This window comes from Procambarus clarkii, chromosome 25, assembly GCF_040958095.1.
Source record: "Procambarus clarkii isolate CNS0578487 chromosome 25, FALCON_Pclarkii_2.0, whole genome shotgun sequence".
Taxonomy (NCBI): Eukaryota; Metazoa; Arthropoda; class Malacostraca; order Decapoda; family Cambaridae; genus Procambarus; species Procambarus clarkii.
Window position 1 is genome coordinate 8,634,525 of NC_091174.1, and position 17,500 is coordinate 8,652,024.

The 17,500-nt window shown below is 39.5% G+C and overlaps 1 protein-coding gene across 1 annotated transcript in view; it reads left to right on the plus strand.

Moving 5' to 3' along the window:
• The window catches only part of LOC138368628 (limbic system-associated membrane protein-like), a 258,549-nt gene that overhangs the window by 151,875 nt on the left and 89,174 nt on the right, over positions 1 to 17,500 (plus strand). Inside the window, exon 2 of the mRNA XM_069331250.1 lies at positions 14,040 to 14,078. Within this exon, the coding sequence (XP_069187351.1) occupies positions 14,040 to 14,078 (39 nt within the window). The remainder of the gene's footprint in view (positions 1 to 14,039; positions 14,079 to 17,500) is intronic.

Sequence of the window (17,500 nt, forward strand, 5' to 3'; positions counted from 1 at the left end):
TACATCACAAAAATTCAGTGCAAATTGCACCACGAAAGTTGGCTCCTAACTTCTCACCAAACATTAAATAAAAAATATTCCGTGATTGAGCATAATTTATACAACAAATTAAATGAGAACTTTATAAACTGAAAGGTCATTCCATGGGATATATCACACCAGAAAATGGTAACTGAAGAATTCCTTATGCTATCTGATTTATCTTTTCTTTCGTCTTTCTGTCATTTCTCACCTCGCTCGTCTCCCTATCTTTTTCCTAAACCTAGTTTTCCTCCTTGGTCATCCCCTCTCTGGCTTTCCTCCTCCCTGGCTTCTCCCTTCCTGGCTATAAGCGGCCTAGCTTCACTATATTAGAGCAGAGGGAGGGAGGGAAGATAGTGGATACGCCCTTCACTCATATAATATCAATCAGCATCGCCCCAGCTTTGCCTAATGGATCTTTAAAGCGTCTCATTTTAGGGGGCTCCAAAATGCAAGTAATTAACATGTTCCTCATTTTTCTTCTTTGTCCATGTTACAAGATGCTTCCAACATATGCATCTGTAGTCTGTATAAAAAGTACGCTCATTAAATTCATTAATCACTTCGAGGGATAAAAAAGTAATATTGTTTATCAGTACGATAGATTTTACTTTGTGGCAAAGATAGCGTTGGAAATTGTTTAATTATATGACTATACAAGGAAAATCGTGAAAAATTGTCTGATATTCGAAAGGAAAGGAACTCCTAGTACCTAAATTATTTATATAGTGATGACGATGGAACAGGTAACAACACATGTGACACCTAACACAACAGAGCAAGGAACCCAGGCAAAAAGTTTCACCTTGCAAATAAAAAGAAGTTATAGTGCTCCCCAATGTAACATATTAACGAGGAAATACAAATTAATGAACAAATATCATACCACTGTTACAAAAGTGATAGGTATATCCCCCCTAATTAATGGAAAAACAATAAGACAGACAGAAAAACGGAAACTTCATTGCAAACAAGTGACTTATGTTCATGGAAGACATACCCGGTTAACATACTTGGTAGAGCTTCGGCCTCACACCCATGGGGTCCATGGTTCGAGTCTGGTAGAGCCCAGGTGAATGGAATACCTGGTTAATAGTTCTAAAAACACTCTTTGATTAGATAACCCAAGCAAATGTAATGTAATGAAGATAGGTGTAGGGAGCAGATACCAGGCTGGCCAACATAAGAACGGCATTCAGAAACTTGTGTAAGGAATCATTCAGAACTTTGTATACCACATATGTCAGGCTAATCCTGAAGTATGCGGCTCCAGCATGGAGTCCATATCTAGTCAAGGATAAGACAAAACTGGAAAAGGTTCAAAGGTTTGCCACCAGACTAGTACCCGAGCTGAGAGGTATGAGCTACGAGGAGAGACTACGGGAATTAAACCTCACTTCGCTGGAAGACAGAAGAGTTAGGGTGGACATGACCACCACATTCAAGATTCTCAAGGGAATTGATTAGGTACATAAAGACAATCTATTTAACACAAGGGGCACACGCACTAGGGGACACAGGTGGAGATTAAGTGCCCAAATGAGCCACAGAGATATTAGAAAGAACCTTTTTAGTGTCAGAGTGGTTGACAAGTGGAATGCATTAGGAAGTGATGTGGTGGAGGCTGACTCCATACACAGTTTCAAGTGTAGATATGATAGAGCCCAGTAGGCTCAGGAACCTGTACACCTGTTGATTGACGGTTGAGAGTCGGGACCAAAGAGCCAGAGCTCAACCCCCGCAAGCACATTTAGGTGAGTACAATTAGGTGAGTACACACACACACACACACACACACACACACACACACACACACACACACACACACACACACACACACACACACACACACACACACACACACACACACACACACACACACGCACACACACGCACACACACACACACACACACACACACACACACACACACACACACACGCACACACACACACACACACACACACACACACACACACACACACACACACACACACACACACACACACACACACACACACACACACACAGCAATCACAATACCCTCGCTCTCCCCACCTTCGGGAGCTATGCAGAATAACACGGCAAATTTAATTTGATGATCAATTCCCTAGCAATTATTAATTCAATTGGAAACCTGCCGTATGCGAATTAAATAATTAATTGCTGGACTTATGTGTTTGACCGCACTTCACCCTGCAATCAGTGAGAATCAACACCTAAATACCTTATTGATGCAAATATCTGGGTCAGTTATTCAAATTCAATAAATAATGTTGCACATATTTGGACTGTTACGTTGTGCAAATGAATGATAATTACCTATTGACGCCCAACGTGGTGATTGCAAATTGAGCGCAATACGTGAGATATGTAATGGGATAGAAGCTCTAAATCACTGGCTCTTTAAATCAGAACGCCATTGTCTATTAGAGAAAGTCGTTCTGACTAGAGGTCAGGGGAGCGTGTTTTAGGAAATACTCACGCTTTAGTGATGGACACGGGAACATGGGACGTGGGAACGATAGATTGATTGATTGATAGTTGAGAGGCGGGTTCAAAGAGCAGAGCTCAACCCCCTCCGCAAGAACAACTAGGTACGTGGGAACCAGCAACAGTAAGTATATAAATAGGTCTGAGTCAGCCTATTGATTTCAAATGTACGTGTCAACTTTTACAGAGGTTCCACTGGCTTCTCGAGGGGTAATTATTGAGATTATTTTGTCTAAGAAATTTGGGGATACTTGCTTCCCCAGAAAATGTCTCTACTGGAGGATGCCTGCTGTGTATAATGTTTGCTGTGAATAATGCCTGCTATGTGTAATGCTTGCTGTGAATAATGCCTGTTGTGTATAATGTTTGCTGTGAATAATGCCTGCTATGTGTAATGCTTGCTGTGTATAATGCCTGTTGTGTATAATGCCTGATGGATTGTATGAAATCACAGCTGAAAAAGCTTACCAGATAATACAAGTAATACGGATACGTTCAAGTTATGGCGCAATTTATGTGTACAAGTGGAGGAATATAGATACTTGTTGCTGGGAATGCTGTTATCTGTCTCAGAAAATACAGTTATTTGTTCCGGGGAATACTAATATCTGTTTCATAAAATGTAGTAATTTGTTCCTGGAAACGCAGGAGTCTCTTTATAGAGCCTGCAGTGACAAATTAAATCCTCTCTCTACTTCCTATTTCCGAGGAACCTCGCAGATAACAGAGGCTGAGGATATCTCCTTCCTTCTCGCACCCCTCGAGGAAGCTTCACAGATAACGAAATCTGAAGGTATACCTTCCCTCTCGCTCCCTGTTCAGGAAGTCTCACAGATATATCTCCCTCTTCCTCAAAGAAAACCTGGCTGATAACTAAAACCAGCAAAACCCTCTCCTTCCTCTCTTTCTCGGTCTTTCTGTCTGTCTGTCTCTCTCTCTCTCTCTCTCTCTCCCATGCTCCCACTCCCATGGGGGAAAAAACACTGTACACACATAAAACGAGTTGATGGATCTGGCGTCCGCTGCCAGACTGCAGTATCGTGGTTATGTAGTGAAGACCAACGCCGGACGTGGGACTGTGCCCCTGCTCAGCTATAAACTCTGATGAAAGGCTAGTGGCTGTATTTCAGCGTTGCTGTAAACCCTGATCAAAGGCCTGGTAGTTGTAGCTCTGGCGAATCCTTAATTCATGTCAAGGACTTAAACTTCATTATTATTTAACTAGACAAAGCACTCCGGCTGTCTGCGCAGGTGAGTTAATTCCTACATATACTGTAGTTACTGTTCTGGAGCATCTCATACGAGCGTTTTGATCTCTCTGATTTGTTCTAAATTCCTAACGTGATGTCCTCTAAATCCTCTTTGGTTGTTGATGGTATCACGTGTTGTTTAGTTTCATTTATGTTTATTTGCCCCTTCTATGTCACAGAGTTAACCTGCTTCATCACCTCCTCTCTCTCTCTCGACGCGTACTGAAGACTCCTTGTGTGAGAGTCCCTCCTGTTCTCAGCCCCAGTTGAGCTGAATCCCCTCATCCCGGCGGGTTAAGTCAAGCATCAGGCGTAACTGAACTAACCGTGGTTGTGGCTCTGCTGGTTCTCCCTGAAGGACTAATGACTGTCACACCGGCTGGCCTCTTCGGGGGTTTATAGCCACCCAGGATGGCGCGACTCTTCACCTTATCCAGCATCTCATCCTTCTTCTCTTCCTCTGTTGTTGTTGTTTTAGATTCAGCTACTGGAACAAAATGTCTATGAAGCACTTTTTCCTTTATACTCTTGCACTACTTCACACTCTCTTCTAACACTTACCTCCCCTCTTTTTTCCAACACCAGCTGCGCTTTCTTCAACACCAGCAACCCTTTCTTCAACATCAGTTTTCCTGTTCTCAACACATGCGGCTTTTTCTTCAACGCTATGTACCCTTTCTTCAACACTAGCCACCACCTTTGTTCAGCACTAGTTGCCCATAGTTCAGCACTGGGTACCCTTTGTTCAATGCTAGCTACCCCTTTGTTCAATGCTAGCTACCCCTTTGTTCAGCACCAGCTGTTCTTTCTTCAACACAAGGTACCCTTTGTTCAACATCAATTGAGCTTCCCAGCTCCCTGATGTTCAACTGATGTTCACCAGATGCACTGCGTTCAACACCAGCTGCCCTTTCTTCATCACTTTATGTGGGCCTCTCAAGCAATACATTTGGAGGCATATGGAAGGCATAAACGCCTTATAAACAAGGATTTTATGGCTCTGCAAACAATTCGTTTCGCCGATTCAAATCAAATATTAAACAAACACTTTAGCAACATATATATGATTCTTCTTCCAGTTGTTTGACGACATTGTTACAATGGTTGGCAAGTCAAATGCAAAATATATTTTTAACTTTTTTTAACTGAAATCTTTCACGCAGTATTCAACGCGTTGTTTAATTCGACTGAATGAATGTTGTTGAATCAAGATTTCTTTCTGTTCGATAATAATATTTTTTCTTATTCTTGGCTCTTGCAAGGCTGATTTAAAGCTACACAGTTCTACGGAATGTTTGACAATATTATTGTTTCTGAAAAGAGCAACGACATTCCATTTACATATCTGTAACTATGTACTTGATAATAGCCACATATCTGATAATTGCTACATATCTGATAATTTCAGTACTCTAATATAATGCTGAAATGTGTCCAACTTAATTATGGCTAAACACAGTCATTCGTATCTGTGCAAAACTGTATAGGTTCAATTAGATGGTAAAAAAAGGGATTTATTGATGTATATTAATACAAGATTTTACACTTGATAATTTGCATTTTGAATTAGACTGGTTTCTTTCTCTCTCTGTCTCTCTCTCTCTCTCTCTCTCTCTCTCTCTCTCTCTCTCTCTCTCTCTCTCTCTCTCTCTCTCTCTCTCTCTCTCTCTCTCTCTCTCTCTCTCTCTCTCTCTCTCTCTCTCTCTCTCTCTCACTCTCTCTCTCTCTCTCTCTCTCTCTCTCTCTCTCTCTCTCTCTCTCTCTCTCTGTCTCTCTCTCTCTCTCTCTCTCTCTCTCTCTCTCTCTCTCTCTCTCTCTCTCTCTCTCTCTCTCTCTCTCTCTCTCTCTCTCTCTCTCTCTCTCTCTCTCTTCTCTCTCTCTCTCTCTCTCTCTCTCTCTCTCTCTCTCTCTCTCTCTCTCTCTCTCTCTCTCTCTCTCTCTCTCTCTCTCTCTCTCTCTCTCTCTCTCTCTCTCTCTCTCTCTCTCTCTCTCTCTCTCTCTCTCTCTCTCTCTCTCTCTCTCTCTCTCTCTCTCTCTCTCTCTCTCTCTCTCTCTCTCTCTCTCTCTCTCTCTCTCTCTCTCTTTCAGTTCATAAAAACAAGTTTTAACTAAGGTGATCTAGGTTCAAATGACGTAATTGTCAATGTTCCTTATCTCTGACAGTAATGATTATATTACCAATTGCAACAGTAATTATAATCAAACCAATAATAATAGTACTGATAACTATCCCAATAACGATTATATCTATAAGAATAATATAAATAATAATGATTGACACTTGCGTGGGGAAATTAACAGGAAATAATAATGTTCTAACTTGAGACGGTGTCTTTTACATCGTCCCACGCCTTGGCTATGGCGTTAATACCTACCCTGCACGCCAACTCTAATTATAAAGTGTATGATAACAATTTAGATGAAAACTTTTCTACCAATTCATCAAAATTATGTTCATGTGAAATAGTTAATGCACTTTTGCCACTTTGTTCGTCCTATGTCGTTCTCTGATCAAATCATACTTATGTACATATGTGGATCATTGCATATGTACACTCGACTGTACATCCACATGAAGGTACACACACTTGCATTCGCTGAATGTTCACACAGATGTGCGTAGAGAGAGTTATAAACTCATATATGGATAGATCTTATCCGTTACCTGCAATTAGGTAATAACACTTAGGTAATTAGACTTGTTAAGGGTTGCTACCTGATAAGGACCGAGACGTCGTCTCATCCATTTCATATATGGGGGTTAAGTTATATAAGAGAGCCAGAGAGTGTTGAAAGTAGTGTCTCTACAACAGACCTGTACAAGAGTTGCCCAACTAACATATTGTGAATGGAGGGAATATATCCACCCGAAATATAGCGAATGGAGGGAATATATCCACCTGACATATTGTGAATAGAGGGAATAACGTATACCTGTATACCTCCCATGTACTGTATCAAGCTCGCATAACGGACACCCCAACCCCACACCACCCCACCCTGTGCAGGTGGAGCAAACCGAACCCCCCCACCCCCCCCCCCCCATCTCTCCTCTTCGCAGCACACAGTATGACAGTACTGGACACTCTCGACTCTGACCCCTGCACACGAAGATCGTTAAAACACATCTACCTGTGTGTTCTTATGAGACTACATTCCAAACACCAGACCCTGCTAGGTCTGTTAGTGGCACGTAAACACGTTAACTTGTACATAGATCTGGAGGACAACGTGTAAGTTTTTCTTAGTGTTGGTAGTGAACAACATATAATGAGTTTAATGATAGGACAGTAGAGTTTAACTCCATTTATTGATGTGAAAATGGGAGGGCTATGATCAAGTTAGTATACTAAAGTAGATACAGCTATGAAGGACTGATAAGGTAAGAATGATGAAATAGGTACTATAAAGTACGTATGATAGAGTAGTTATGCTAAAGAAGATAGGATAAATAGAATATGTATGATATGGAAGTTAGGTATGATAAGGTGTAAGAGGTTAGAGAATCATATCACCATATAAACAACAATTTAAGGCTTTGGGCCCAAGAACACGACCTCAACACCACAAAAACTAAACAAAAATAACTAGGTGAGTACATCGTCCTGACCACACGAACTCTCGTATCTAGCACGAAGCCTCGTGGTCACGGACACCTTCCACGTAGTCAATGTTTAATTTGCAACATAAAGTGCAAGAAGTCGCACATAATCTGTTTATCTTATGCTGAGCAAACATTGCATTTATGCAGGCGATGAGTCACAATAACGTGGCTGAAGTATGTTGACCAGACCACACACTAGAAATTGAAGGGACGACGACGTTTCGGTCCGTCCTGGACCATTCTCAAGCATCGACTTGAGAATGGTCCAGGACGGACCGAAACGTCGTCGTCCCTTCAATTTCTAGTGTGTGGTCTGGTCAACATTGCATTTATGTTGATATATGTGTTAGACACGCATTCTTCTGCGTCTGAGTGAATATTGGCTTTTTATGTTTGAACGTCAAACTATTTTATTTTTTTGGGCTGGTATTTGTTCTCAGTTTATATTTTGTTTTGTCCATTTCTTTTCTGCTCTAGCTTTTAACACATATTCCTTGTTTGATAGCTCTGTTTTTCTTCCTGTTTGCCTGTCCAGTTCATACTTGTCTACTTATCAGACTGTTTTTTGAGTTATTTTCTTCGTGTCGGGATTAAGAAGAACAATCAAGGTTCCAAAATTCACGGTAAAGAAACTCTAGTAATTATTGAAGGATTGCAGGCGATGAGTCACAATAACGTGGCTGAAGTATGTTGACCAGACCACACACTAGAAATTGAAGGGACGACGACGTTTCGGTCCGTCCTGGACCATTCTCAAGTCGATTGTGAGAATCACAATCGACTTGAGAGTGGTCCAGGACGGACCGAAACGTCGTCGTCCCCTCAATTTCTAGTGTGTGGTCTGGTCAACAATATTGAAGGATTTATTTTCTACAACGTTTCGCTCCTTTCTGGAACATCTTCAGGAAAGGCATGAATACATACGGTGCAATGTTGGGTTAAATACACATGTGGGAGGGGTAAAGTTGTGTGGGGCAAGATGAAGGGTAAAAGGAATATGGAGCAATCAAAAGTTGAGTAAAGAATTGGGGAATACGATAGGTATAGGGGAAAGGGGAAATCAAACATTGGGTAAGGCAGTACTTTCGGTGGGCGGGGAGAACTAGGTAGAGATGTCGTCGCTATCCGGCTTCCAGGATTTGCAATTCTTTGGTCAGTGGTGGATTCCAGGATTCTTGTATTATCTATTAGCAGGTTCCTAGTGAGTGTGAGCTCCAGCTTGTAGATGGCAGGTCAGACTTCTCGAAAGCTTTGTTGTGGACATTCCAATATAAGTAGATCGAAGGTGACATTCTTCATTTATCTTATTCTCATGAATCATTTTCGTTTCAGGAGAACCGAAAAAGATTCCGGATACTTCAGAGAAATTCTGTTTCTCTTTCCATCTTTTTCTTTACAATTTCTCTTCTCTCTAACCTTCACCAAATCACCAAGGATGAAAGCAGTTAATTATCTCTGCGTTTTGTTGGGGTCTGGGTTACAAATCTTCTAATTTTAGGCTTCTGAACAATTTGGAAGATAACCTGTTTTTAGTATTTTGCTTTAAACCTCATGAACAGGACGAAGACTAGTGGTGTTATGCAAAATATATATATTTCTGTTATGAAAAAATGTACTTTGAACCACTAGTAATATTTTTAAAATAAGAAATATATAATTCTTGCTATTATAAAGTAAAAAGTTATTGGAGGCTAATGATGAACAGGAGTTAGAAGAGTGAAGAGAACGAGGAGGAATAACGAAAGATAAACAAGAAAGAATGCAGCAAGAAAGTAAAACAGGCCAAAGAAAAAACTACACAACAAGACATATACACACTAAGAGGTGTACTTTGCCTCTAGGTTTATATACACAATGGGAGTTTACTTTAAACTTGAATTATTTTCAGTCCTAGAGTATACTTACCGTTTGGGCAGTAAAAAAATTGTGGAGTCCTTAGTAACCTTCTATAGGTAGGTAGGCATTAAGCCCAACTAATCGAACGAGACAGCTTCCATCACAAGACAAGTCACTGTGAAGTTGCAGCAATCAAGCATTTATGCAGACATCAGCTCTTGCTAAGGTGTTTTGTCACCCAACTTTCTCAGCTCCAGCTCCGACATGTTCCCCTCCCAAGAGCCTTGTATACCCTGCAGCAGAGTCCAACTTCTCCAGACTTCCTCTTGCAAGAAGCGACACCAACTTCCAAAGATGCATATGAGACCTGCTATCTAGTGGCGGCGGAGGTAGTGCCAGTATTTACCTTCCAAAGGATTCTAAATTCTTTCTTAAAACTCGGTTAACAAGTCGATGTAGTAGGAATTCTCTGGTGGATTTTGGCGTTCCAGTGGCTAATAGAAAGAACCAAAAATGCTTAAAATATATGGTAATATTTTGTCAAAATTCTATTTGGCAAATAAATATTATCAATTTATCCAAAGGCGATATTTGGAAATCCTGACAAAACATTATTTGGTTCTCAGATGAGGAAGAAAATATTTTACAATGAAGCGCCAATCCTCCTCTTAGAGAAAACTCTGATATATCCACGAGTCAGCAGGCAGCTGTGTTACTTTAGGATAATAATCGAGAAAGAAATCCTGTCAGACTGACGCTAATGATGATACAGGACTCTGGAACACCGTAGGCATTAACAGCTGAGCCCGTTCCTTCTATTCCCCTCCCTCCGTAACAAAATGCAATAGTTTATCCCAACCCAGAAGCGCCCAGATCCTAGACTACTCACGTAGTCTGCGACGACATTCATTAACCGCATAAAGCGCCGTGTTGGCATTGCAGTGTTGTTAATTTCCATAAACTACCTCAATTTTTAAGCCGGAGTCAATTGCATACAAAATGTAGTGTGCTCAGTATGAGACCAGTAACTCTCAAGGCAACTATTCTTTTTGCGATGTTCAGATCTCCGTGTGATTACAAAGGATTATACAGTTCCTTGATCTATGCCTTCAGTGAGACGCTTGGTCTCTGCATTTATGTCTTTATCTCTCTGTCTTTTCTCTATTTATCTGTCCGTTCTCTCTCTCTCTCTCTCTCTCTCTCTCTCTCTCTCTCTCTCTCTCTCTCTCTCTCTCTCTCTCTCTCTCTCTCTCTCTCTCTCTCTCTCTCTCTCTCTCTCTTTCTCTCTCTCTCTCTTTCTCATTCTCTCTGTTTTTCATTCTCTCTAAATATAAGGTGGCGAGAAGTCCATTTGTGAGATACGGATAAATAGAATATATATATATATATATATGTGTGTGTATGTATGTATGTATAAAATAGATTCAACCCATCACAGGCAAAATACTAGAGATAAAAGTAAAATCAAATGAGTTAATGTTCTCAAAGTATTCTAGAAGCTGAAATGAGAGAAACGTACTACTCTACTACTATTAATTCTACGACCGATCTTCATCACTATTAGCAACTCACTCTATTCCCCATCCGCATTACCACAATCGCTACATACTCGTTGGATATATAAACGACCACAAACACATGGCTTTCATGTTCCCAGCACCCCCCCACACCTCACATACCACCTCTTTTTCGACATCAATACTGTTGATCAACTCCACCACTTCCCTTGCCTCACCCACAACCACTCTCCTCACTACACCATCACCACTACCATCACCACTACCATCAACACTTCACTATTACTCTCCACTCTACGTCACCACCACTACTATTCCCCTCGTCACACAACCAGCATTCCCTTCTCACCAAAACTACCACTTACCCCCACACCACCACCACAATCCTCCCTCACCCCCTTCCGTCCCCCCAGATGCAACAAAAGCACCTCACTAATCATCTTACTTCCCCCCGGATATAACCATCACCTAAACGACGCCTGGAGGGTGTTCGAGAGTGAGCCGTCATCCTTTGGGAACCTTTCACAAGGATTTATTATTAAACCCTTTTGCCTAAAGCGTCCATTTTGCCTTACAAAGAGCTTAGAGAGAGAAGAGGGTAGAGATGAGGCAAGAATGACAGGGAAGAACAGAGTGGAAGGGAGAGATGGGAAGGAAGTGAGAGGAAAGGAGGAAGGAGCAAGGAGAGAGAACAGGAAGAGGGGGAAGATTATTTGCATACGTCAGTCAGGGGAGAGGTTATCGTAGCTCATCACATCCTGCGGTTCTCGGCGTTTTTTTTTTGTCTACTTAATTTATTATTGTTCAATAATACCTCTTATATTTAGCAGAATAATTATTATCATTATTAATGGCAATAAATGGGATAATAGTATTAGTAGTATTCTTATAAATAGCAATTCTATTTTACTATTTTTTTGGAACACCAAATCAAAGCTAGTTTGGGTGTTGCTAGTTATGAATGCACTCTGTCTCTACATTTATTTGGTAGTAGTAATGGCATACTTCAGGGCTAATTGTTATATTCTGTGTCACTAATCATATATATATATATATATATATATATATATATATATATATATATATATATATATATATATATATATATATATATATATATATATATATATATATATATATATATATATATATATATATATATATATATATATATATATATAAATAGATGTGTAAGTCTCACAGACATAATAATATAGGTTAAAAAAACACATATGTAAATAAGTGTGGATATTTATACTATATATTATTATTATTATTATTATTATTATTATTATTATTATTATTATTATTATTATTATTATTATTATTGCTATTAATATTGTGGTGTTCTGGAGGTGGCAGAGGGGGAGGAGGGTGGTCTTAAAGGTCTGGGTGGTGGGATGTTGTTCTGGTGTCATGAGTGTCTGTCACAGTGGTAAGTGTGTGTGTGGAGAAGGAGGGGAAAGAAGTGGTGTGACGAGAGGCTGAGAGTGAAAGGGTGTTTGTGTTGCGGAGTGAATGGGAGAGATAATGAGGCACTGTGGTGTGTGTGTGTGTGTGTGTGTGTGTGTGTGTGTGTGTGTGCGTGTGTGCTCTCGCCTAGCTGTACTTAGCTGTTTATTTGTGGCAAATGTGTTTGTTCTTTTCATTCCGACTCTTAAAAGTTTGTCGACTGTTGTACAGGTTCTTCAACTCTCTGAGATCTGTTATGTCTTCATTTGAACCTGTGAATCGAGTCTGACTTCACCACTTTACTTCCTACTTCTTTTCAACTCTTTACTACTCCTGAAGGAATTATATTTAAAAAATATCTCTGTATAGTGACTATATAGAAAACGTATAGACAAAATATACGTCAGAAATACTATTGAAAAAGGTTTGGAGGCAATACATATAAATAAACTATTTGAGAAAATTATTAAAGACTAAATTTTAAAATCTGAAATATAGACACCGAGACACATTAGTTAAAATCAATAATAGTACTAAAAATTCGAACGTAAATTTTGTTTTGCTAATATATTGGTAGATGAATTGAATACTTTAAATGAGAAGAAAGTGTATGCTACAACACTCTACAGCTTCTGAACTAATTCTAAAAAAAAATTATCGTGATGGCGGAACCCATATGAGTAACTCTCATGATGTAACTGTACCTAGTTCCAGGATGTAATTAGGTGTAATTACACTTAAGTAATTACTCACATGAAAAGCACAACCAAATCCTAATTTCTTGTCGACGTAATTGCTGTAATTCGCCCTTTTCATACCTCAGGTAACAGTAAGCTAACCTCGTTTTCACTTACTCTAATTTGAGTATTAAATCTCACTAATCAAAGTGAGAAACTAGTTTCATTTCAATTTATGATACTTGTCAAGCTTAATTTCAAGCTTTTGTGATGTATAATAAATCTATATAAATTAGATACTTGTATGTCTGTTTCTTTCTTTGTATCTACCCATTATCTCATTTAAGATATTGTACCTCACCTCAACTGTTTCCTGTCAATATATCCACACCCACTGAACTGTAAATCCATCCTTCTGAGGATGTAGTATTAAATACGAAAGTCCCTAAGGAAAGTCCTGTCTTAATCCTTCCTTCGTTGTCTGACAATGTCACATTGTTCATTACGGATTAATTTCTTCATGATTTACACAAACACACACACACACACACACACACACACACACACACACACACACACACACACACACACACACACACACACACACACACACACACACACACATGTTTGGCCTCGCGGCTGTGTGGATAGTGCCTAGGGGTCATAGTATTAATAGCCCGGGCTCGATTCCCAGCGGAGGCAGAAACAAATGGGCATAGTTTTTTTTTACCCTGTTAATCTAGCAGTAAATAGGTACCTGGGAGTTAGACAGCTGCTACGGGCTGCTTCCTGGAGATGTGTGCGTGTGTGTATGTGTGTGTGTGTGTACTCACCTAGTTGTGCTTGCGGGGGTTGAGCTTTAGCTCTTTGGTCCCGCCTCTCAACCATCATCAAAACACACACACACAACTGTGTGTGTGTGTTTGTTAGAAAGAAATATATGTAGTAGATATAATAGCAGAAAAAAAATTGGGTAGAAAAGCCGGGTCCAGGAGCTAATAGCTCGATTCTGCAGACACAAATAGTAAAATGCTCACAAACATACGTGCAAATCATTAGTTTCTCAATAACATTAATGGATGTAGATTATTCTAAACATGGTAAAACACAATGAACAATTTGGTTATCATAAATAAATTAAATTTTTTGGTTCGTTAAATATCTTAATTAAGTTCGTTTTTGTCTTGCAGGTATGAGACCTCTACGCTACTGGAAGGTGCTCCAAAACGGTAAATGTTTTGTTTTGTACTGTGTGATAATGTAGATTTGTAGGAGAGACATAAACACAGAGACACAGACAGACATAAAGACAGAGAGGATGTAAAGGTAGATCAATCCAGAAAGACAGAGAAACAGACAGGAAGACACTTATTGAAATAAGGGAATTAGTAAATTAGACGGATTTAAAACAAATTAGAGAAAACATCTAAATCCCGCCAATAGCCTTGATGGGTAATATAAGAATGGATGGTAGTAGAAGAAGTGAAGATTAGTGCTGCAAATGAAAGAAGGGGTAGTAGTAGAAATGAAGGGAGTAGTAGTAGTAGTAGTAGTAGTAGTAGTAGTAGTAGTAGTTGTAGTAGTAGTAGTACTATAGCAGTAGTTGTGGAAGTCGATACACAGTGAAATCACATTATCTGTTATATGTCAATGAACAAATCCACAGGAGCCGTGTTGAGGGTTCGAACCTATGCGCTGGGTTCAAAATACTATAAATATTACAAAATGAGTAGTAGTAAGTAGTAAAAGCGAAGGTAGATAGTAGTAGAAGCAGAAGTGAGGCTGAGAAGCTTATAACATTAGAAGTGAGAGTGGTCATGGTATTAGCAGTAGTAGATGCAAAAGAATTTGCAGTAGCAGTAGATGTAGAAGTAGTAGGTAGTTCGAGTCCTGGTCCAGGGAGGCTTGACTGGGCGCCAATCCTTAACTTTTCGTCAGTGTTCACCCAGCAGTAATTGGGTATCTGTAGTTAAATAATAGACGGGTTCTGTTCCAGGGAAAACTAGTGGGTAAAGCCTACCATGAACCATGGAAAGAGAAAGCCTCTCAGCCTGCCAACATGAGTCAAAAGTCGTTTCCCACCTATGTGGGGAAAAACCAGTAAAGCTAATAGTGGTGGTAATAGTAGTAGGGAAGTATCAGGAATTTGATTATTATTGTTGATTGTAATTAAATTTAAAATATATTTTTATATACATAAGTTCTTGTATAATAATAGCTTTGTTTACAAAAAACTAATTAATCTACAAAATTCAAATTCATATACATAAGATTGTTGTAATTATGATTAATACTGATCATTATAATTATACATTATACTTCACAAATCGAAATCCTTTGTGATATTAATAAATGAAACAATACAAGCAATAGTTACATAATAGAAATATTATCAGATATTTAAAAATAACATAAGACATAGATTGTTATCTTAATCCAGAGTCATTTACCTTTAAAAGTGAGACAACAAGGAGAGTCTCTATGTGGAATTTTATACCTTAGGAAGACATAGGGACTTACAAAGTTGGCCCTTAGTACTTGCAAACATTCGTCGCGAATATATGTTATGACCCCTTTCCATTTTGTAAATTTAAAAGAAGATAAGCAGGAACTGATACGAGGAGGACGCACAGGGAACAGAAAGGTGTAGTGTAACTCAGTGAGTGACCTTCTTTATGACACTGAAATGCTAACAAGTCCATCAGGTCTGCTTAGAGTGTGGAGTCATCAGCTGCTGTTCTTGGTTGTTCTTGTATTATTGGCATGCAAGCTTTTCTGCCCCCTGGTCGACCTGATAATTTACTTCCTATATTCTCAAGCCACTAATTGCTATTGCTTTCGAAGTCTGAATTGATGAAATTGTCATTATTGTTTTTATTGATTTAATTTATTGATACTATTTCCCTTCCATTATTACCTTTAAACACGCTAACATAAAAGCATTAAGAAGGTATTCTTAATAATCAGAGTGTAATCAAAATGGTTATTACTGAACTATCAAGATGCCTTAAGTAGCTTTTGAAATCTGACATTTGAGATTTGATTTAATTCCCTCTCGAGTAGCATTCGAATTTCATATGTGGGATTTGTTGTCATGACGACAGCATTTCAGTACCTTAATAGCCTTAATATCAAGAGAATATATCGTTGATTAGAGGCGTTGATATCCATTCAAATTCCAGCAGTTGAACTTGGCTCTCTCTCTCTCTCTCTCTCTCTCTCTCTCTCTCTCTCTCTCTCTCTCTCTCTCTCTCTCTCTCTCTCTCTCTCTCTCTCTCTCTCTCTCTCTCTTTTCTTAATACTTCCTACTATTCTGAATCCTTCCTCCACTCTATGCTATACCCCAATCCTTCACACATAATACTTCAGGATTTCTCTACCCTTCCTATATTTCTTAGTATTTTCACCATCCCACATCCTTCTCCTATTCCTTATCCTTCACTCGTTAACTTTCCTCCTTTCCCTTTAACGTTCTTCAGTAAATCTTACTCTCCCATCTACCCTCTTTTCTTCCCCGTCCCTTTCCCTTTCCCCAGCTCCCATCCCCCCCCCCCTTTCCCTCACAAGTCTTATTGCCCCATCTTTCTCCCTTCCTTCATCATGGCCCTCTCAATCTGTCCCATTAGCCGAGGCGAAACTTTCTATCTTTTTCAGCGTCTGTTTCTTTATCTTTCACACATGTCTCTGTATGTCTTAGCAAGTGTTTCTTGGCCTTTCACTCTGTCTGTCTGTCTGTCTGTCTGTCTGTCTGTCTGTCTGTCTGTCTGTCTGTCTGTCTGTCTGTCTGTCTGTCTGTCTCTCTCTCTCTCTCTCTCTCTCTCTCTCTCTCTCTCTCTCTCTCTCTCTCTCTCTCTCTCTCTCTCTCTCTCTCTCTCTCTCTCTCTCTCTCTCTCTCTCTCTCTCTCTCTCATCTCTATCTCTATCTCTCTCTGTATTTCAATCTTTCTAATGCTTCCATCGACTGCTTTCCGTCGTCTTAAACTACTCGTTCGTTCCTTCTCGTCCGGTTTAGTATCAAGGCTTTTTTCCCCCTTTCTTTGTCAAGTTTCATAGCTTGTAAGAGCATTTCCAGAGGACTGTCCCCTTATGGGAGTTATACCTTCTGTTTATTTTCCGCAGCATTTGTTCTGTTGTGTGAGACGGCTCTGTGTCTCAGCATGTTGGTTTCTTTCAACTTCACGAGCATAGAAGAAGTAGTTTTACAATTCAACTTCTTTCTGTAAATGAGAAGCGTTTTTTCTTATTCATGCGGTAAAAGAAGTATTTCTAAGTCTCAGCTTCACAGTAGTTAATGATTAGAATTTTTGCTTCTCAAGTAAATGAGATATTTCATTAATCTTCAGAATTCCTATACTTCGTCAAACAGATGGGATAATGATGTGTAATAACCTATTTTGGAAATATTTGCGGAAATACTTGATTCCAGTGGCCCGAGGTCTTTATTTGTCTGTCTGTGAGCTATTTTTTCTGGAAATCTCAGAGTATGTGTGAGTATGCAAGCTTTTCAGGGTGTTGGTGTGTAGTGGAAGTAAGGGAAACGGGAACGAGTACGGGAAACCTAGCAGTGAGTGCTTGAGTCTGTATGGGAACCTGTGAATGTTTGAGTCTGAGTACTGGAACCCATAAGTGCTTGAGTCTGTGAGTACTGGAA